Source organism: Balaenoptera physalus, assembly GCF_965194825.1.
Source record: "Balaenoptera physalus genome assembly, chromosome: 18".
Taxonomy (NCBI): Eukaryota; Metazoa; Chordata; class Mammalia; order Artiodactyla; family Balaenopteridae; genus Balaenoptera; species Balaenoptera physalus.
Window position 1 is genome coordinate 62,607,570 of NC_138899.1, and position 23,761 is coordinate 62,631,330.

At 35.9% G+C, this 23,761-nt stretch overlaps 2 protein-coding genes across 7 annotated transcripts in view; one reads left to right on the forward strand and one right to left on the reverse strand.

Annotated features, from left to right (window-relative positions):
* Positions 1-23,761, forward strand: part of RB1 (RB transcriptional corepressor 1) — a 141,360-nt gene that overhangs the window by 76,727 nt on the left and 40,872 nt on the right. The window lies entirely within an intron of this gene.
* On the reverse strand, positions 7,143-9,851 carry LPAR6 (lysophosphatidic acid receptor 6). The gene has a single exon (XM_082434501.1). It carries the CDS (start codon positions 8,478-8,480, stop codon positions 7,446-7,448), a length of 1,035 nt encoding a protein of 344 aa, XP_082290627.1. The 5' UTR covers positions 8,481-9,851; the 3' UTR covers positions 7,143-7,445.

Consider the following 23,761-nt stretch of genomic DNA (forward strand, 5'->3'; position numbering starts at 1 on the left):
ATTCTTGTATCAGAGTACTATTGACAAAGGAAAATTTGCCTTTTTTTTTGGGTTTTTGAAGAATTGAATGAACTATAGGTTTGGTGAAATAAAAGTTTCTTTGCATTTTTGTGTGTAGGTACGTATGCGACATTTATTAGAACGACATTGATAAATACAGAGTAGGTACTGTGTAGGTAAATATTGGTTATTAAAAATGAATCTTCAGTCTGGCAGGCAAGTAACATCTAATTTGTTCTTAACTCTAAGCCCCTTCCTTTCAATCTCTGATCCCTCTATTTTAATCTTATGTTATGTGCTATGGAAAATACAAAGTACAAAACATAATCCCTTTCCTCAAGGAGCTTGAGGTGTCTAGTTAGGAAAAGAAGACATAGCCCATGTAAAAAGATAGCTAACAAAGGCAGTAAGAAAAAAAGATACCAAATAAGTGATAAAGACAATAAAAAACCTTCATTATCAAAGGTTTTCTTTAGGAGTTGAACTGGGCCTTGTAGGATGGAAAGGGTTTCATCAGAGAAGGGGGCAGACTGGGGTGGGGGAGGAACGAGTACTGTGTCATGTGTCTAAATATCTAGAGTCAAGAAAGTGAGAGTTATAAATACAGGACAAGTAGGGGACCAACCTGCAGTGGAAGAATCATGTTTGGAAGACAGAAACCAGAAAATTGAGTAGGTCAGGGCCATATTTTGGACAATCTTGTACTTTAAAGCTGAATTTTTCCTCTCAGTCAATGGAGAATCTGACACCTTTTAAAATTGGACAGTAAGTGAACAGCATAAAGTGGTGATTTAATAGGTGAATCTGGTTGATCTGTCCTGGATGGGTTGAGGGAAGAAACTAGAAAGCAGGCTGAGTGAGGGAGTAACCGCAGTAGTCCCAGTGTTACATGGGAACAGTGGTGATAGTGGTTATTAAAAGGAAGGAATGGATGGACGTCTTAACTGACTAGAATGAGAAACAGTATGTGAGGCATGGCATGGACCTTACATGTTATCTAGTCCAAACCTCTTAGATGAGATGAAGGGGTCAACATAGTTATACTAGTTTGTAGCAAAGCCCTGACTAGAACTCCGGTCCATCTTTTAATAGAACTTTAAGGTTTATTCATTCAGCAGTGAATTGCAGAGACCTGTTATGTGCCAGGCACTAATAGAGAAGGAGTTCTAGGTATTTTCTCTTTCTCTCCCATCTGTGTTATCTTTAGTTTTCTGACTGTAGCACAGGAGGTGGCACACACAGCCCACAGGCCAGCCACTCGACTTTGCACGTACAGTCTTATTGGAGCGCAGCCATGCTCGCTCATTTCTGTTGTCTGTGGCTGCTCTTGCACTGTGATGCAGAGACGAGAAGTTGCAGCAGGATTGTGTAGCCTGCAGGCCTAAAATATTTACGTGTAACCCTTGAAGAAAAGGTTTTCTGATTCCTGATGTACAATATTAACATGCTTCCCCAAATCTTACACATAGATAAGTGTCATAACCTTCCATATCTCTTCTACACTGTTTCCCATCCCGTTCCTTATTTATTTATTTTTTTTGCTTTCTTGTGTTTCTTTTTGTAAAACAAGCAGATATATGTATGCTTTCTTATTTTGCCTTTTTCTTACAAAAAAGGTAGCATACTATATGTACTCTTTTACACTTTACTTTTTTCATTTAACAACACTTTCTGGAAATTACTCCTCCATATCAGTTCATAGAACTCTTTTTAATTCCTTATTAAAGCTGCATAGTGCTACATTGTGTACATGTGCAGTAATTTATTCAACCAATTTTCTATGCTTGGACATCTAGGGAGTTTCCAATGTTTTGCAGTTTCAAATAGTGCTGCACCTTGTACATATGTATTTTTATATTATTGAAAGTGTGTCTTCAGGGTGAATACCTAGAAGTGGAAATGCTGGGTCAAAGGGTAAGTGTGTGTGTGTGCGTGTGTGTGTTAGGTATTGCCAGATTCCCATCCATTAGAGTTGTACCATTTTGTTTCCCACCAGCAGTGTATGAATGTATCAGTTTCTCCACAGGGCTGCTCACTTAATTTTGCCAAGTAACAACATTAAAATATTCTTCCCATCCATCATCTCCTTCGTTTCAAAAAGAAAGTCCATTTTAATAAGGGGGAAAGGATATAATCAAAATAAAGGATAAGAGGATCTCTTTAAATTTCAATTGAATAAATATAGCTCTTATTGTGATTGTTCTTCTCTTTTTGCTGAAGACAAATGCATCTCTACCTTATAATCAGAGGGATGGGATTTTTTGAAATGCAAATGTAATCATGTCTCTCCTTCTACTTGAAATCCTTCAGGGCTTCCCACATCTCCTCAGATCTTAACATGGCTATATCATGGCCTATGTAAGATCTCAGCCCTAGATCTTCAGTCACTTTGGATTTGGTTTAATCCTTTCAATATACCACGTTCTCTCCAGCAGGGCCTTTGCATGTGCTACTCCCCTTACCGCCATTAAAGGAATAGACAAGTCAGAAAAACCAGATTCTTACCTGGCTCTACCTTAACTTGTATGTGACCTTATGAAGTTACTTAGCCTTTTAGTTCTTCAGTTTCTTCTACCTAAGGTGAAGTAGTTGTATCAGATGACCTCCAGACTCTTTCAGTTTTAAATTATGAATTTACCAGAATTCATTTTGATAGGAAGATAATGGAACTCAGCACATTCACCCTATGGCTAATAACTATAACTTTGCTGTAAAAACACATATTTGTTTCTCATTCTTTTTTTTTTTTTGTAGGTATTCCTATTTTTATTTAGGTAAAATTGGTATATAATATTATATAAATTTCACATGTACAGCATTGTAATTTGACAGCTGGATACACTACAAAAAGATCATCACCAAAAATCTAGTGACTATTGATCACCATACAGTAAATCCCCTTCACCCAATTCACCCACCCCTTAGCCCTTTCTCTCTAGTAATCACCAATCTGTTCTCTGTATCTATAAGTCTGTTTTTGTTTTGTTTGTTCATTTGTTTTGTTTTCTTAGATTCCACATGAGTAAAATCATTTGGTATTTATCTTTCTCCATCTGACTTATTTCACTTAGCATAATATCTCCTAGATCCATCCATGTTGTCGCAAATGGCAAGACTTTTTTTTTTATGGCTGAGTACCATTTATTCAAACAAATATATAACAAATTCTTTCTCCATTAATCCACTGATGGGCTTTTAGGTGGTTTCCATATCTTGGCTATTGTAAATAATGGTACAGTGACCATAGGGGTGTATGTATCTTTTCAAACGAGTGTTTTTGTATTCTTCAGATAAATACTCACAAGGGGAACAGCTAGATCATATGGTAGTTCTATTCTTAATTTTTGAGGAATCTCTGTACTGTTTTCCATAGTTGCTACACCAATTTACATTTCCACCAGCACTGTAGGAGGGTTCCCTTTTCTTCACATCCTCGTTAGCACAGTTTGAGAATAGTCATTCTGACATGTGTGAAGTGATATTGTGGTTTTGATTTGCATTTCCTTAATAATTAATGATGTTGAACATCTTTTCATGTTCCTGTTGGCCATAAATATTTATTTAACTTTAATTATTTTCAAAAGGTATCTGATTGGTTGAATCTATATGAGTAAAGCAAGTTTTGAGTGTGAAAACTGATTATTAAATTCATGAATTATCTCTACTTCTGCGGTCCTGTATCTTGAATTCTGTTTTAGCCACTGCTTCTAGCATGGTAATATTGTACCCTTTTAAGGAGTTACTGGAATAAATCTTTTTTTTTTTTTTAAATAAATTTGTTTATTTATTTATTTATTTTTGTCTGTCTTGGGTCTTTGTTGCTGCCCGCAGGCTTTCTCTAGTTGTGGTGAGTAGGGGCTACTCTTCGTTGCGGTGCGTGGGCTTCTCATTGCAGTGGCTTCTCGTTGCAGAGCACGGACTCTAGGCGCATGGGCTTCAGTAGTTGTGGCTCTTGGTCTCAGTAGTTGTTTCTCGCGGGCTCTAGAGCGCAGGCTCAGTAGTTGTGGTGCACAGGCTTAGTTGCTCCGTGGCATGTGGGATCTTCCTGGGTCAGGGCTCGAACCCGTGTCCCCTGCATTGGCAGATGGATTCTTAACCACTACGCCACCAGGGAAATCCCTGGAATAAATCTCTTTGAGAGATGGAGGAAGGGGAAAGACTTGCTAAAAAAGTTTGCCTGGAGTTAATTTCATACTCTTTAATTATCCCTGTCTGTTGCCCTGTTTAATTGATATTCTTTGTACTTTTATAAAATTGACTGTCAAAAAATGGGTAGCAGACATCAAGAAAAAAAGATGAAGAAAGAGATAAAATAGAAATTTGAGAATTAGTGATTTTTAGGACAGTGTATATGTTGATCTCTGGAAAATGCTGCTGTTTAAGAAATATTGTTGATCATTAAATAATCTGGTTGATTTAAATATATTCTGTGTCCTTAAATTTCTCCATTTGTTCTTTTTAATTTGGAATTTATTTCTTAGAAGTCATGTTATAAATGGATGATTTGGTTTTCAGGATAGCTCAAAAGAGCTTTTTAAAAACAATTTCCCTTAGGATTACCTTAAGATTCATCCACTAGGAAGCACTATTTCTAAAATCTTATATATAAAAGTTCATTCACAACTAAGAGCACCCAGGTCACATCTTCCCTCATTTGTGACATCTGCGGTTGGATTTGGCATGCAGGCATTAAAAAGTTTGGGTGTTGGGAGATAGTTAAGATTCTGCAAGGCGATAGTAACTTAATACATTGACAAAAGACCAGGTACCTCATTCATCGGAGGTCCAAAATTGCAGTTGCTTCAGATTCTTGCTAGCTGCATACCAGTCATAAATTAAATGTTTCTCAGTTGGGTATATGAAATTTGCTGATGTTCAATTTTCTATTTTATGTTCCTCAAATGAGTGACTGATTCTTTAAATACCAATTCTATAATTAAGATTTATAGCTCAAATTTACTTTCGGTATTTCAAATGTAGAATATGAAGACAAAACTCCTTGATAAAGTAGAGTCTTAAGTTCCTTTTAATGTATGGATATAATACATATATTTTCATACATTGTTTTGGTAAACTAGCTACTTGGTTGATATTTTCTTAGAAAAGATCATTTCTAAGTTCAGAACCAATCATTAGGATGCTGGAAAGCTGTTTTCCACACCTCGAAACTTTTTCCGTCTTACTTCTTTTCCTTTGAGGGAAGTTAATATGGAAAGGAAGATTAGATAAATCATCTACTCTTTTATAAAGATGTTAAAGACAGTGGGCACAGTGTCTGCAGGGGGGAGGGGGGTTGTATTGTCACTCTAAGGAAACAAAAAGTGAATTCTCAGAGTTCCATAAATACAGGTTTTCTGGGTAAAGGGGAAAGAGAAAACCTTCTAAATGTATAATTTACTTTAAAGTGCAGTGCTAACAGAGGAAAATAACGTTAGTACCCTTTCTGTCCCTGTAGTTAAGATTTACCCAGGATTTAAAGTTCTGGATGAGAAAACTAATATTTATCTGTTATGTATTACTTTGTGAAGAATCTTATAAAACTTTTGACTCATCTTCCTGTTGACAAGCGGGCAACAAAAATTTCTCCAGTGAGCACAGTAATAACAACTATCTGATGACTGTTTTGCTTGTATTTTAAAAATAGCGTCCATGCTTTGAAATCTTGCTTACAGATATTTAAGCCGAGGAAAGTTCTGAGAAATCTGTTACAAACTCACTGCCCCTTTCTTCCATATCGTTAAGTTGTTAGTTGCTTTCCAACTCAAAAATATATGTTTAGAGTGCTTAATGTATTTGTTTTTTTCTGAAGAATATCAAATAAAGGCACTTCAGCATCAATTGAAGAAAACATGTTTACAACATATATACTTCTCTTGGGATATAAAGAACTATGCTTAATTTCTTCACTAGTTTTTTTTTTTTTTAAGGATTTATTTTGCTTTAGGTTTATCTAAAGGAAGTTATAGCTCTCTAAAGAAAATTCCCCACTGTTATTTTTTTGAAAACAGGTTTGCTTATTTAGCTTACTTACTTACTATAATTTATTTGAAGTCATTGCAGCTCAAATCCAGAGAACAGCAAAAATCAAATTTAAATCTTTAAAACAAAGAGTGTTTGTCCAAAGTTGTATTCAGGACTTGAAAGACTGAAAATGTAAAAATCAGATATGTTGAATGCTAAATTTAATTATGTCTTTCTTCTCAAGTAAAAAGAATATTTTTTTAGCTAACTTTGGAAAACTGCTTGAATTTGGAAAAAATGTGTTGGAAAATGAAAAAGTTTCAGTGTAATTGGCGCTTTATATCTAAATTATAGCTCAAAGCAATACCTTTTTTATGTTTAGTGAAGTGAAAATGTAATTGTACTTAGTTATTTGGCCCTGCAGTTTTGCTTCTTTTTATGGAAGGAACTATGTCCTTACTTCATAGATTATTTTGACATACAGTAACATTTTGCCTACTTGAAATAATATATTCAGCTATTCAGTGGCTTCAGTGGTCAAAAGATATATATTGATCACTTTCTAAGTGCCAAGTATTATAGCTCACTATCTAGGTTGCTTCTCTGATCTAAAATACTTAAAATACAAGTTATTTATTGTGACATAAATATACCTTTAAAGTGTACCTGTAATAGTTTTTTTTTTTTAATTTACTTAGCAAAATAACATTTTGTTAGTTTCCTCCTTCTCAGTTTTTGTGGCATATATCATTTTTAAATTGGCTGCTGTTAAATGCAGAAAATGGATCAAAAGAGTAATTTTAAAACATACTATACTGTGTGGATAGCATCTGCTTTTTACGAATTGCATACAAAGACAAAATCCTAAATATTATCTCTAAGTGTGACTGCTTGAGAGCCTCAAATAGTGTCAGTATGTCATTCTACAGGACACTACATTCTATACTGTTTTTTGAAAAATACTGTAAAAACGCTTATTGAATATTTCAAATTACTCTTTCTCATTTATGTTGTTATAGTTTAAGAAACATGATTAGTAGATTCAATTCAGATTGAAATCAAAATTAGATATATACTGAATAAAAGTATTAAACACTTAAATGAAACTTTTAATATTTGTTAATTATCCAGTATAAAATTACTAAGACATTCAAAGACCATACAGATGGTCACCACATGACTTACATCATACTTACTTTTAGAGTTTGAACAACTTTAGGGATTTTTTTTTTTTTTTTTTAATGAAGAGGAAGGTGTAAGTCAAAATGGCTCAGAAACATAAAATGGAGTATATACAAGAGTAGAATACATTTTAATGCTTAACACATCGAATACATTTTTTTAAAACTAAAAACTTTAAAATGTCCACATGTTTATTTTCTTTCAGAGGTGGAGAAATAGTTGTCCAAGAAAACACTTTTCACAGTTGAAGGAACTTGGAGGTTCTGTCCCAGTGAAGTCCCGGTGGTTTTATTTAAGGCAGCTTATATTGTAGATTCGTTGTCAAATATCTTATTTTTTAAGGTCTGTAGGTTATGTTGAATAAAGTTCTCTGTGCCTTGAACTTCAGAGAATCTGGAGTCGCTTCTCCTGGTAGACCAGTTTTTCATTTTTATTGAATTCTGAATCGTGTCTGACGTGAAGTAGTAAACTATAGGGTCAAAGCAGCAGTTTAAAACAGCAATGCAGAGAGTGATTGGGTACATGGTCCTTACCGCTGTTGCTGCTGAGCAATTAACAAACGTCTGTGTTCTCATAAGAGAATATAAAATAAGGTTGATGTTGTAAGGCACGAAACAGAAACAGAATATGACCAAATGTACAAAAATCATTCTTAAAACCTTAGTTTTGTTTATTTTGCTTCTGCTTAATGTAAGAGGTTTATTTAAAGTTCTTAGCACCATACTAGAACAAGTTACGTTTAAAATTAGAGGAATAAAAAATCCCACTATTTCGATGAAAATTACAATCCTTGAGAGATATGTTTTCCATGTGGCTTCTGGGAAATTTTCAAAGCAGGCTTCTGAGGTATTGTTACCCTGAGAGTGGGTGGACTGAAAAAAAACTGCTGGTGCACTTCCTCCCATCACAGTTAACCATACAGCAATGCAAACGATTTTTGCATTTCGTTTGGTTCTTAGAGTCTTTGACTTAAACGGGTAGACGATTGCCAGAAATCGGTCGGCACTAATACAGGTTAAGAACAGAATGCTTCCGTACATGTTGGTATAAAACAGCATCACTGAAATTTTACAAAGTAAATCTCCAAATGGCCAATTCCGTGTTGCAAAGTAAAATATCCTGAAGGGTAAAGTAAAAACGAAAAGCAAGTCTGACATTGCCAAGTTAATCATATATGTTGTTGTTTCATTTCGCACTTTGAGAGTGCAGATGAAAATGTATATGGCAACACAGTTGGATATTAACCCAAGCACAAACACCATACTAAACATGCACCCGTACAAAGTGTACTTAAAGGAGTCATCATAGACGCAGTGGGAGCTGTTATTGCTTACCATTATAAAGGCACGTCCAGTTTACAGTGTTGAAGTCCTTTGGTCAGCTGCAGTCTCCTTTGGTATTCAGATTGTGACCCCTTTATGACCTCCAATGTATTTGCAAATCCTTTGGATCTTTGCGTGATTTTATAGATATTTCTGTTTCCTCCAAAAGAGACATGAAATTTGTTGCTGTAAAGTTTCCACTTGGTTCTTCAATAAGAAAATATTTTCATTTTCAAATCTCCAGAAAATCCGTGATTCCAGGGCTACGTTTAAAAAACGCAGTCAGTGAAGCCAACCCATTGGATTATAAATTTTAAATAAAAGCTGTGTTCTGAGAGGGAAGAAAACTACTCGTCTGGTAAACTTCTGTTTCAGTTGTTAAGATGAATATTCCAAAATGAAAGTTTCTTTATGCTCCAGAATGTTTAAGCTAAAGTTAGCAATCTTATTTTGCTTTTCAACGCAAAGTTTCAGAGACTTAAACATTCCCAGTTCGGTCTCGTTTACTTCTTGCTCCTTCTAAATGAAGTTTTCCTCTTCCGTATTCCTGCAGTGGATCCCAGATGGTGGTAAGCAGAGGAGTCTTTCAAAGGTTCCGAAATAAATTCCTAAGCGTGTTAGCTCTTGCTGAATCGAGGCCTTTTCCTCGGTTACCAGCTGTATTGTGAGATGGGCTTTCTCTGAAGAGAAAAAGAAAGCCGTGCTAGATTTGTAATATGACATCACAGGAAGAAGAGGCTGGACTTGGACAAAGAAAGGTTTCAGCCCAGTTTGTTTGCAGTTCCTTTAATCTGATAACGTGTCTGCTGGGAATACACCTAGGAGGCTTGCAAAGGGCCACTGACTGTTTAGCTGAGCAGTCTGCCCATTACCTCTTTTTATGCAGAAATGCCTCTGGAATGTTGGCCACCTCTCAGGGAGTTTTCTTTCTTTTCTTTTCTTTTTTTCTTTTTATTCTTTCTTTCTTTTTGGTAGTAGTAATTGAGAGAGGACAAAAATCAGTATGTGATTGCTTTTGTGTTTGGGATATGACTTTTTTTTGGAACTAAAATGTGTATGTGTATTTATAAACTGAAATTGTTAGTGGTATCTTAATATGACATTTAAAAAATCTGTTTACTGACTGTAAAAGAGAGAAATTGAATCTTTAGTTATAAAAAGGATTTCAGTTGAGAGACCAAGTTTTGCCACTCTTGGCTTCTGTTTTCCATAATTGCTCCTTAAGATTTAATTTAATTCCCATCATTGTGAGTGGCTCCAATCCTGGATCTCTTTACTTTTTGATAAACAATTTTCTCACATTCTTACCTCTTTCCTATAAAATTAAATTAATATTTTATAGCACTTCCAATTTTTTAAATCACTTCCACCAAAGAATAAATTTTATTTATTTTTTTTATATATTTATTTATTTATTTATTTTTGGCTGCGTTGGGTCTTCATTGCTGTGCGCAGGCTTTCTCTAGTTGCGGCGAGTTGGGGGCTACTCTTCATCATGGTGCGCATGCTTCTCATTGCGGTGGCTTCTCTTGTTGCGGAGCACGGGCTCTAGGCGTGCGGGCTTCAGTAGTTGTGGCGCATGGGCTCAGTAGTTGTGGCTCGCGGGCTCTAGAGCACAGACTCAGTGGTTGTGGTGCATGGGCTTAGTTGCTCCGCGGCATGTGGGATCTTCCCGGACCAGGGCTTGAACCCATGTCTCCTGCATTGGCAGGCGGATCAAAGAATAAATTTTAAAATGTTTGTGTTTGGTGTGGTATTAATCTTACAGAACAAAATTGTGTCTTTTTAAACAAAAAATTTTTTTCCCTAAATTCATTGAAATAAATTTTGGAAAATAAAAGTTATACTACTTGGCTAAGTTTTAGGTTTGGAATTTTAATTCCCTCCAGCCCTCCCTTTACCCCTCTTAATATGACATTAACTATGTATTGGAATATGGGTCAGATTTTGTTTTCATTTAAAAGCTCATGTGAGTGGTTTCTTTCTATATATTTAAAGTATACTCATTTTTTAAAGCCCAAAGAAATCAGAAGAAAGTATGCGTGGGAAAGGGGTAGTTGAATGTCGATGTTATTTCCTCAGGAATTGAGGATGTCACAACCTGTGGACACATACATGTTTCTTTTGTTTTAAATTACCATTTTTCAGAAAAGGCTATATCCATTTGTGGTTTACTGTTATTATTTTCTAGTTTGGTTTCATTTGGGCTGAAGCCCTTACTTTCGGATATCAATTAAGGAAATTTGAGAATTTAAGAGCAATTTATTTTTCTTTCATAAATTACTTAGCTAATTTAAAACTAATATTTTTCAGTAGCGTGTTTTGTGCTGATTTTGTACCTTTTTAATTTGGGCTTTACTCTCATGCTTAGCAACTTTTGTTGTTTGTTGATGAATCCCCCCTGAATTATAATCTATTTTTGTTGTTTTGACTAGGAAATTTACCTATAATCAAGTGACACAAAAAAATATGAGTATTACTTACAACCAATAAACTTAAAACCTTAAAGGGCTGAATTTCTTTGTATCACGTTGGTATGGAAAAGAGGTAGTGTGTGTTGATATAAGAAGACAGGTGGAAACCTAGCGTGAACAGTAATGATGAGAGTAGTTAATGAGCTTGTGTTCTCATGGAGAAAAATTTCTGTTATAGTTTCTCAGTAATCGACTTTCAGATTGATAATCTCTTCTCTAGTCATCATTAAATAATGAAATTTAAGCAGTTATATGCCCTGACTTTGTTTACTTTTACCTTCATTTTGAATATGGCATTGTCCCATAAAACGTACTAATTCTACATTGGAATATTCTTCCACATATTGATGACGTCATTCACTTGACTTAATACTCACTTAACTGTTCATTTGTAGTTTTTTCATGTTTGAGTTACTGGTGCTTAAAAATAGATAGATCACTGTTCATTGAATTAAACTTTTTGTTATTATCAGTATATTAGTACATGTTTGTATTTCCAGTTTTACACAGTGCTTGACCCTTAGTGGATACTCACATGTTTGCTGAGGCATGAATTATACTGATAAACTGGAATTTTATTGAGAGTTGTTTCTACTGAGGAAGAGCAATAGCAGAAGGGCTATCTGTTTTAACAGGAAGAAGATCATTGAATGCTAGATTTTATTGATTGATTGATTGATTGATTGATTGATTGCTGTGTTGGGTCTTCGTTCCTGTGCTAGGGCTTTCTCCAGTTGCGGCGAGCGGGGGCCACTCTTCATCGCGGTGCGCGGGCCTCTCACTATTGTGGCCTCTCTTGTTGCGGAGCACAGGCTCCAGACGCACAGGCTCAGCAATTGTGGCTCATGGGCCTAGTTGCTCCGTGGCATGTGGGATCTTCCCAGACGAGGGCTCGAACCTGTGTCCCCTGCACTGGCAGGCAGACTCTCAACCACTGCGCCACCAGGGAAGCCCTGAATGCTAGATTTTTCAAGACATTTAATTTGACTTCTAATTACGGAGCCAAAGTGAAATTAGATACCTTTAAAATTCCTTAGGTTAAGATTTGAGAATCGTAGAGTAACTACTTACAAAAGGGAGTTAAATGAATCCAAGGACTCAAGGATATTTAATAGTTGCTTTTGTATTTGATAGAGGCCAAACCAGTTTAGTGTGAGATTTGTATACTTCTAAAAGTTAAGTCTGGGAATCAGTTGGTTTCTTGAATGAGTTTTTTTAGGGGGTGAAATAACTACAGCTGATTTGAAATTTAATGAGTCTCATTATATAACTCATCACTTTGCAGATTTTTATTACATCAAGAAGCCAGGTCAGTAACCAGCTAGCCTGTAAAGTACATGTTTTATTCATCACTATAGTAATGGTATAGTTGTGTTTTAGTTGCATAACTAATTTTTGTGTGTAAAAAATTTTGTGTGTAAAAAAAACTGTTAACTATTATAAGTTTAAGGATTTGAGTAACTTCTGAGTTCTTATCTAAAGTTCTGCTACAACTGTGGCTTTGAGAAGGCAAGAAATCTGACTTTTTCATACCTGATTGAAAATAGGCTTTGGTTTGCCATACAGAGTGAAGTAAGTCAGAAAGAGAAACACATATACTGTATGCTAACACATATATATGGAATCTAAAAAAAAAAAAAAAAGTGGTTCTGAAGAACCTAGGGGCAGGACAGGAATAAAGATGCAGACGTAGAGAATGGACTTGAGGACATGGGGAGTGGGAAGGGTAAGCTGGGACAAAGTGAGAGAGTGGTATGGACATATATACACTACCAAATGTAAAATAGATAGCTAGTGGGAAACAGCCGCATAGCACAGGGAGATCAGCTCGGTGCTTTGTGACCACCTAGAGGGGTGGGAAGGAGACGCAAGAGGGAGGGGATATGGGGATATATGTATACGTATGGCTGATTCACTTGGATATAAAGCAGAAACTAACACACCATTGTAAAGCAATTATATTCCAATAAAGATGTTAAAAAAAAAAAAAAAACATGGGCAATTTTGCATCCAAAAAACCAAAACAAAACAAAATAGGCTTTGCTGAACACCCGTTATAAACAAATAATGTGTAAAGTGGGCTCCTCAGCCATTCTTCCTTTCTATTCTTTTTCATATTGGTTATTTCTAGCCTTGATAGTAATACCAGTTTTATCTTGTCCCTTTTTTATTCTCTCTGCTATCTTTTTAGACTAACCCTGTCGCTCTTATCTATATAGTTGTTATGGTGTCTTATCTTGTCTTACTTCTAGTCCCACCAGTTTCCCCTGCCAGACAGACACAGATCAAGTCATGAATGAATCAACTATTTATTGATTTATACCTTTCTTGCTTCCAAAAAGGATTTAAAGCAGATTATAATTTTAAAACTATCCAAACTGATGGAACTAAATATTTAAGATTTTTATTTTATAGAAATTATACCTACATTTAAGAAGTTTAAAAAGAAAGTCAGTGTGGAACAGTTAAAGTTTTTAAATGTGAGAAATGTGAGGAAAATTATTCTAAATATTAGTCATATCCATTATCCTAAAACTTATTCATTTTGAATGTAATAAATGTTTGCAAAAAGCAATAAATAAAAATCTTAAAACACAAATTCATTAACACATTAGTAAAAGAATAAAAGTCAGTACAACATGGGAAAGAGAAGGGTGGGAGGAGCAGTGTGAGAAGGGCAGAAAAATCTAGGCTGAGGGGAGCTGCTGCATTTGACACAAGGCAGAAAAGGAAAATATAGTAGATTATGTAGTTTTCATTTAATGAAAGAAAATGTTCCAGGGTGTCAAGGGAAAAACTTTGCTTTGCTTTATCTCAGAAATATATTGTGAATCTTTACACATGAACCACAGCAGATTGTGTTCTAATGGTAGAACGTGTGCCATTTCTTGTTGGCCCTCAATTTAGGAAAAGCACCCAATGTCAAATTGTGGTTCTGGGAAAATGTATTATTTGTTGGAAGATTAAAATAGTCCAAATATATGTGGTAGTTTGGTTTATGCTGAAGCAAATTTGACAATATAGTGCAAAGGATCTCACCTGATGACCTTAAAATTGCTGAAACCCCTGTTGTATACATTCTCCTGGGGACAGGTCTTATGGCTTTGATTAGATTCTCAAACAAGATTATGACTAAGAACAGGTAAGAAACCACAGTCTAAAGAAATGAAGGATTAGCAAATCCTGTAGGCTATTCCACTGAGGTATCTGGAAATCTGAAACATTTTGAAAGTTTTTTTCTATGGATAGCTTAAAAGGAATCTCAAACTATTAGTTGCTAATGCAGATTCTTTATAAATGAAGTTAAGATGTGTGTATGTAGGCAATTAAATGTTAATGTGTATTTATTAATTAATTAATTTATTTGGTTATTCTGTCCTTTTCTTTTTACTTTTTCTTTTTAATTTATTTATTTTATTTATTTATATTTGGCTGCGTTGGGTCTTCGTTGCTACGCGTGGTCTTTCTCTAGTTGCGGCGAGTGGGGGTTACTCTTCGTTGCAGTGCTCGGGCTTCTCATTGCAGTGGCTTCTCTTGTTGTGGAGCATGGCCTGTAGGCACACGGGCTTCAGTAGTTGTGGCATGCATGCTCAGTAGTTGTGGCTCGCGGGCTCTAGAGTGCAGACTCAGTAGTTGTGGCGCACGGGCTTAGTTGCTCCGTAGCATGTGGGATCTTCCCGGACCAGGGCTTGAACCCGTGTCCCCTGCGTTGGCAGACGGATTCTTAACCACTGCGCCACCAGGGAAGTCTTCTATTTTTATTTTAAATAGGAAAGTAAGAAAGTGTTGTGTTAAGAGCAGAAGCAGAGAATCAGAGAAGCTTAATATGCATTCACTTGACCTTTCTAGGGTTCTAGCTTCTTGGCTGTACAGTGAGGGAGTTGGACTGTTCAAAGGTGCTTTCCTGTTTGTATATCTGATTCCAGTTCTTTGAATGCTTAAGCTTTTAGGTTGGGTTTTTTCACTCTTAGGTATAACAAATCAAGAAGTCACTTTTCATTCTTTATGTTTAAGGATTTCTAGTTTTGAAACCAGTTTGTATATGTACAAGAATTATTCTTTGCTTAAGCCAGGAGTCTCATTGTATAAGAAGAACTTTGTTAATATTTTATCATGGTGTCAAGATTAAACATTAAAAAAAAAGCCCTTCCTTTATATTTCTATAGCATTCTTCTCTAAAAGACCTTTCTTTTCCAAAACACAAACAAGATACTATGTTCTTTTACTATAAAATCGATCAAAGAGGAATTGTTCAAAACTTAAAGTATTCTCTCATTAAAAGTTTTGATGGCTATAATTGGAGTTGTACCTAAAATAACGTTGAGAATATGAGATACGCAAAAAAATTGGATGAGAAAGTATGTGAAATAAATATGTTCAAGTTTAAAAGAAAGTGTGGAACAGTGAAATTTTTAAATGTAAGAAAAATATTCTAAATTTATTTTATTCATTTTGAATGCAGCAAATGTTTCCCTTGATGAGAAGTGTTTCTTCAGGGCCTTTTTCCATCTCAAATTTATACCTATGAAAACAGTTTTCTCATTTTGGATTTTTCTGAAGCCTGTTAATGATAAATTTTCTATTTAGATTTAGAAACAAAACTTTCTCAGCTTGAGAAAATATTTATAATTTATCTTGATAGAATATGTTTATTTTATATAAAAAGATCTTTTAGCCTAACAGGAAAATTTATTAAATTCTAGACAAACTTAGTATTACTATACTGATACCGTTTGAAAATGATTTACCTTTCTGTCATTACTGCAAACACTTAACACTTTATGTTACTCTCTACTGGAGCATGAGTCATCTGCCCAAGTTCAAAGCATTGAATCAGCTTGTAGGGTTCGGTAGGAGTAGAAGAAAGATTTAAAAGGTAATGGATAATGGTTTATAGCAAAGTAAAAGTGCACGGGAATGATGGTTGTAGCAGGTTCAAGCAAAGAGATAAAGGAAATTAAGAGAAGAAGGAATGTGGTTTAAGACTTAAAACTTGAGTAAGCATGTTTATCACTGTCAGCACTTGAGTTGTCCCTTCCTCCTTTTTTCCTGTCTCTTCCTGCTCCCCATTCCTTCATCTGCCTCTCTTAAAATCTTATCCCATTTTTCTGTGGAGACCTTTCAATCTCATCAGTTCCTTTTCTGTACTCCCACAGTACTTAGTTAAAATGTCTCACTTTTAAGACATATTCATGCAGTCAGTTAGGGTTAAAAAACAAAGAAATAATTGCAGTACAGCTAACAATATATGTTTGTACAGCATGGAGATGAGAGTCAACCAAGTCAATTAAAAGGTCTTCAGAGCAGATGATGTCTAGAGAAGGCTAGCCTTTAAAGTTGAATAAAAGTTTCCAGTTTCAAGTCTTAAAGACTAGAGCTGTGCCTGGTAATAATGTCGGTATAGTCCCACTAGTATAATCATGTCTTTCTCAACCTTAAACACAGAAGATGATTTGAGTGACTGTCTCCTCAATTCTCTCAAGGATACCTCATAACTAGTTTCATTCTAAATTCCTAGAAGAGGAGTGAATATATACATTTGATTCAATTTCTTTTTTTCCTTTTTTTTTTTTTTTAACAAGTGACAGATTTTTAAGATCTAGTTCCGTGAACACTATTGCAAATACATTTAAAAGCAGAAACACATCTGAGTTTAAGCATTTTTGTAGATGTTTTGCTTTTAACCCAGCCAGAATTCAGAGAAGAAGATTGACTCTTTAACAGATATTAATACCCAAAGGCATATGGAAGAATTAATCAGTAAGATTCTAAGCCACTAGTAATCCATTCCCAGAACAAAATTTCCATGATCACTTCTTTTTATTGGTTTTGCCAGTGTGTTTATTTTAATCAACTGATTTCACACTCTTGGAAATTTTGAGGATTTCCTACCAATGCCAGATGTTACCAGTGCTGCCTCAGAAAGGTTACAAACAAAGCCCGGAAGGACTGACTCTACAAAAGGGGCCCCTTTAAAGCCAAGGCTTTTGTTGTTCTTGTTTTTAGCTAAACAGAAGTGGACTGTTTCAGGCTGACCAAAAAAAAAAAAAAAAGAAATTGCTGGCTTGTTGTCCTGGTTAAATGGATAGGTAAATAGGATAAGCACATTTAAGTTATTTTTCCTGCTTATGTTATCTTTATCTTTGGTATGCCGATATTTATTTGTTTATTCAAGAGCAAATATTTACTGAGTACCAGCTGTGTGCCAAGTGCTCTTCTAGGTGATAGATGTATAGCAGCAAATGAAACAGAATTCCTGAGCTTATATTTTATTTTGGAGAGAGAGGCAATCAATAAACAAGCAGTTATACAGTTGGCTGTATGGTGATAAGTTCTCTGAAGAAAAATACATTCAGGAGGAAAAAGGAGGTATTCTATATAGGGAGTTCTAGGAAGGGCCTGTTGATAAGGGGACACTTGAAGAAAGACTTGAAAGAAGTGAAGGAATAAATCATGTGGGTATCTCAGAGAATTAACCTTTAACTGTTAAACAGTCTTATAAAAGGCTCTCCTCAATCTGTATTTCCAGCCTCATCTTCCATCACTTCACTCACCAGGTTCATGTCCCCAAGATTTTCATGGCAATTGGAAATCTCTGAATAGTATTTCAATTTGATAAAATTCCGCATGTCGGTTTCTGACTTTTGTTTTGCCTGACACATCATAAACTGGGAGTTTTGTTTTGGTTTGGTTTTGGCTACTTGACAGTGTTCTTCAAGCTGAATACTTCTAGGAAACTTACTATCTTAAATTAAAAGGAGCCCCAGGTCAATAGCTGCATTTCAAGTCAGATCCCACCCTGACTTCTGTGTCCCTGTGCAATTATTAGGTTTGTCTTTTTCTCTTGATGTTTTGGCTAGTACCCTATTACCTCAAGGGACTGAATTTTCTTCTGCTGAGTTCAGTTTCCCAATAGCAGTGACATCTGACAGCCTATATTAACTTGTTGATACAACTGCCAGTTAAAAAATGTCACTCGCCACCAGGTTCTACAAGAATTAAGTCCTTGGCCACTGTAGTTGTTGACCTTTAGCACCCCCTGAAAGGAGTTCAGGGCAGAATGAGGCACTCTGTGCTCTGGGAAAACTGGCAGAACAGTCCTTCAGATAGTTAGATATTTTCAGGGGAAATTTTTTATGAACCTGGATTCTTGCATCTTTCCATACTTAGAAAAGCACTGAAACCATTAACTAAGATATGTGCTCCTCATGACTAGCAGCAACCTTCTACCAAAATGTGTGCTTGGTTGCAAGTACCACCTTCGCCAAAATCACATATATACTGACCTCTCCCCTTACCTCTTCAGAACAGTTTCACACAACTGAGGGGTTATCTCCTGGGCTATAGTCGTCAGTAAGACACTGAATAAACTTGACTCACAGCTTTTACGTTGTACGTTTGTTTTTTTGTTTGTTGTGGGTTTTTTTGGTTTTATTTTGAAGTAGACACAACTAGGTCAGCGCTCTTTACTTCTGTTAATTATCTATCCTACATCTGGTTGAATGGACATCTAGGACCTTAAAGGTAGTTCTATCCCACTTGTCTTTTTTCCTTGATAACATGGTATCCTAAGTTTGGGTCTACCTTCAGATTGTTGTCACCATGTCTGTCCTTCACAGAGCCAACTCCTGGCCTTCCTCTCATTTTCTGACATATGACCATTATCCAGCCCTACTCGTACCTGGAACCATGACCAGTTTTCTCTGACTCAACTCCATTACTTTCTAAGCACATGTGACATCATTCCATGAGCTTTGTTTTTTAAATTTTTTTTTAGGAATAAATTGTTTATTTATATTGTAGGAGAGATATTATTAAGGCTCTTAAAGAGCAATAATAAGAGAAATAGAATAAAATTAGCAGTAAAAAGATAATATAACTCTACTACTGTAATAAATCAGCTGTTTATAATTTTCCAGACTAAAAAACTTTTTAAATTGAGATACAATTGACATATAACATTATATTAGTTTTGGGTGTACAACATAATGATTCAGTATTTGTATATATTGTGAAATGGTCACCACAATAAATCTGATTAACATTCATCACCACACATAATTATAATTTTTTTTCTTGTGATGAGAACATTTTTAATCTTTTAGCAACTTTCAGATATGCACTACGGGGTTATTAACTGTAGTCACTGTGCTGTATCTTACATCCATGACTTATTTATTTTATAACTAGAAGTTTGTACTTTTTGACCCCCTTCACCCTTTTTGCCCACCCTCCGCCCCCTGCCTCTGGCAACCCTCAATCTATTCTCTGTGTCTACAAGCTCGTTTTCTTTTTTTTTAACCCACATATAAGTGAGGTTGTCCCTTGGTGTCTGCAGGGGATTGGCTCCAGGATCCCTGCAGATACTAAAATCCGTGGATGCTCAAGTCCCTTATATAAAATGGCATAGCCCAATCAGCCGTTTATATCCATAGGTTCCACCTCCCACAATATGGAAGGCCAACTCTATTTATCTTTGTCTGACTTATTTTACTTAGCATAATGCCCTCAACTAAGAGACACCTGCAGCCTGACCTGGGGACAGTGTGCAGATTCACATAACCACCATCATAGACAAGATACTGAACAGTTGCGTCATAGAAGGAAATACAGTCACATCTCTCCAGCCCCACTATGCGTGTCCTAACCCCTGGCCACTATTATTCTGCCCTTTATTTCTAAAATTTTGTTATTTCAAAATATTATATAAATGAAATCAAATAGGATTATCTTTCTTCTCACTCAGCCAAATTCTCTGGAGATTTAAGATACTGCATGTATCAATAGTTCATACCTTTTTATTGCTGACTAATATTTCATAGTACGAATGTACTACAGTTTCTTTAACCATACACATATTGAAGAATATTTTTGACTATCACAAGTAAAGCTGCCATAAACATTTGTGTACAGGTTTTATATGAGCGTGAGTTTTCATTATACTGGGATAAGTGCCCAAAGAGTGCAATTGCAGAGTCATGTGGTTATTGTGTTTTATTTTGTGAGACTGCCAGATATTTTCCAGAGTGGTTGTACCATTTTGAATTCCCATCAGCAATATATGGGTGATCCAGTTTCTCTGCATCCTTGCCATTGTTTGGGATTGCCACTATTTTTTCTTTTAGCCATTCTGATCATGTGAGGATAGTTCATTGAGGTTATAATTTACATTGCCCATCAGGATGATGGCTAATGGTATTGAATATCTTCTTCTGTTTACTTGTGATCTGTATTTCCTCTCTGGTGAAATGTCTCTTCATGTCTTTGCCCATTTTCTAATTGGATTGTTTGTGGGTTTTTTACCATTGAGTTTTGAGAGTTCTTTATATATTCTAGATACTAGTCTTTTGTTGGATATGTGGCTTGTAAATAATTTCTCCTAGTCTCTAGCTTCTTTTTTCATCCTTTTCACATGTCTTTCTCATGGCAAAAGTTTTAAATTTTGATGAACTCCTGTTTATCAGTTTTTTATTTTATGGATCATGCTTTTGGTGTCAAGTCTAAGGACTCTAGATCCCCAAGATTTTCCCCTATGTTTTAAAAGTTTTATAGCTTCACATTTAATATTTAAGTCCATGATCCATTTCCAATTTATTTTTGTACAAGGTTTGAGATTTAGGTCAAGGTTCATTCTTTTTCCATTGATTTGCTTTTGCACCTTCATCAAAAGGGAATAAAGAACAGATGGAACAAATAGATGTAGGATTTAAAGTAACCATGTCAATAACTACATTAAAGGTAAATAGCCTAAACCCCAATTAAAAGGCAGAGACTGTCTGAGTGGATGAAAAAGGAAGACCCAACTCTATGCTATCTACAAGAAACCAGTTTTAAATATAAAGGCATAAATATGTTAAAAGTAAAAGCATGAATCAAAAGGTTAGGTGCCTGGATGGAACTGAGGGTAATTCTAAGATTTGTACTGTGGGTGATTAGGTGATTGATAACAGTTAACCAAAGAGGATATTGAAGGAGTCATAGCTGATTGGTGATGAGGATAATAAGTTCATGTTAATGTTTGAACTTGTTAATATTTGAGATGTTTGCCACATATACGTGTAGAGATCCAGGGTATCTAGTTGGACATACTGGATCTGGAATTTGCAAGAATAGTTTTAGTCAGAAAGGTAGATTTAGGAATAAGTAGAGATGTAACTAAAGCCATGATAGTGGCTCAGCCAGCATATATATTGGCAAAAGGATACTGAGAAATATCAATATTAAAGAAGTAGTGAAGTTGAATGGGAAAGAACTGTCAGAAAAGTCAAGGCCTGCCCAAAATTTTATGTTTTGTATTCTAGTTTCCTTTTGCAAGGTAGAATGGTCTTATAATGATTTGGCTTAGGATAGTACAAAAACATTTCCTGTAATGTAAGGCCAATAATATTTCTTAAAGTACCCAGAAAACAATAGCAATTCCTGTCTTCCACTTCCCCTATTGTTAATTTTTCTACTAGCACTGGAGAACTCTTACGTACTTGGATAATCAGAATCTCTTTTAGGAACACCTTGACCTGATAGCCTTTAAGTCCTTTACTCTCTGGAGAAGTTCACATTTGCTTTAGATGTATGTTAATATGAAAGATCATGTAGAGTAGACTTATAACTTTTTCTATCCATATTACTTGCTGACAGAGAGAGTCTGGTTTCCTTCACATGATTAAATGGCAAAATAGAGTGGAATGTCCAGAGAGTGATTATGCTGAGAGTTAATTTAAGTAGATCAGTAATGACATAAGACAGCTTGCCTGAGACCAAGAGTAAACTTCTGTCTGAGTCCTGAATGTGAACAGTGCTATAGATATAAATGCATAAATTTTCAGAAGTCAAATAGTCCATTAAATACTTTCTTTAGATTAAAAAAAAAAATCAGATTCTGTATTAGTTATCTATTGCTGTGTAAGAAATTACCCCAAACCTTAACAGTTTAGTAAAACAACTAATGTTTTACTTCGCACATAATTTCTGAAGGTTGGGAATCTGGGAGTGGTTTAGCTATGTGGTTTTGGCTCCAGTTCTCTCAGGAAAGTTCCTCAAGTTGTCAACAAAGGCTGCAGTCAGCTTAAATCCTTCCTGGAATTTGAGAATCTGCTACCAAGTTCACTCACACGGTTGTTGGCAGCCCTCATTCCTTCACTGGTTGTTGGCCAGAGGCTTCATTTGTTTGCCACATAGACCTCTCCATAGGGTTGCTTACTCCAAGGCAGCTGCTTTCGCCTAGAGCAAGAAGAGATCCGAGAGAAAGAGAGAGAGAGAGAGACAGAGAGCGAGCACGCGAGCACGCGCCTAAGACGGAAACTGCAGGTTTTTTATAAGCTAATCTCAGAACTGACATGCTGTCACTTCTGCTATATGCCATTGACCACACAGACTAACCCTAAGACAGTGTATAAGGGTGTAAATACCCAGTGGCAGGAATTATAGGGGTTATTTTGGAGGCCAGGTGCCACAGTTGATATTTAGTGTCAGTTAGAAATCAAATCTTATCATCCACTTTCTTCTTTGTGCTTTGCTGTGTTTAATTAAACCTATGGTATGGTTATGTCATATAACATTCTAGAAATATTTATTGAGTGTCCACTATATGCTTGGCACTGGGTTTTGTTTTTGTTTTTTGTTTTTGTTTTTTTCTGCTGCATTGCGTCTTTGTTGCTGCACGCGGGCTTTCTCTAGTTGTGGTGAGCAGGGGGGCTACTCTTCGTTGCACTGCGCATGCTTCTCATTGCGGTGGCTTCTCTTGTTGTGGAGCACGGGCTCTAGGCGTGTGGGCTTCAGTAGTTGTGGCTCGCAGGCTTAGTTGCTCCACAGCATGTGGGATCTTCCCAGACCAGGGATGGAACCCGTGTCCCCTGCATTGGCAGGCGGATTCTTAACCACTGTGTCACTAAGGAAGTCGCCGGCACTGGGCTTTTATTTTAAGAACTCTCTAAAAGTCCCGTCTGGAGAAGAAGTTAGACTTGGGGTATATTTTGAAGTTGGAGCCAATATGACTTGCATGGATTGGACAGTGGAGAGTGAGACAAAGAATAATAAACATGATTCTTTTTTGCTTTGGGCAACTGTATATAAGAAGTGTTAATGATATGGGAAAAACTGAGGAGGAGTGGAAATTTTTTGGTGGTAGAGGACAATTACAGTTCATTTCAAATGAACATGTTGAATAAGGTGGAAGAGGACAGATGCTTCTGAAGTGACCCTATCAGTAGCTGGCAACTGGAGGGTTGTTTACCTTTATGTTCCTACTTCCTAGTAAAGCTCCTGTTATAGAATAGACATATGACGAATAATGGGTGGATGGATGCATGGATAACTAGGCATTATTGTCATTAGCATCTCCACTTTACAGTTGAGAAAAGTGAATCATAACAAGGTTAAGCAACTTTCTCCAGGGTCATGTGGCCAGTAAGTGGTCAGGACTTGAACCCTTGTGGTGTGGCTCCAGAGTCTGTGTTTCTGTCCACTGCACCATACTTCTTCTCATTATTATTATCATGGCATAATCATTATCATAAACCTATATCTATATATCTCTGTGACCAATTGGGTTGGGGGAGATGGAGTAATAAAAGTGATACTTGAGTGAAACATGAAGACTGTTGGTGAACAAAATGCCACCTTCATCCTTGGAAGAGGAATTCACTTTGGTATAATCCTATTGTGCTAATTTAAAGCATAACCAGGTAAACCATCTATGGGTTAAACCATATCTGAAGAGAAAGTAACATACCTGATTAATAGCATACCTAAATCCTATTAAAGGCTCAGGTTTACTTGCATATCTTTGTGAGTCTCAAGGTCTCCTGAAATGTCTTTGTTTGAGAA

Coding starts and splice junctions, on each gene's coding strand:
- LPAR6 (XM_082434501.1), bottom strand. CDS start 8,480: ATGGTAAGCAATAACAGCTCCCACTGCGTCTATGATGACTCCTTTAAG.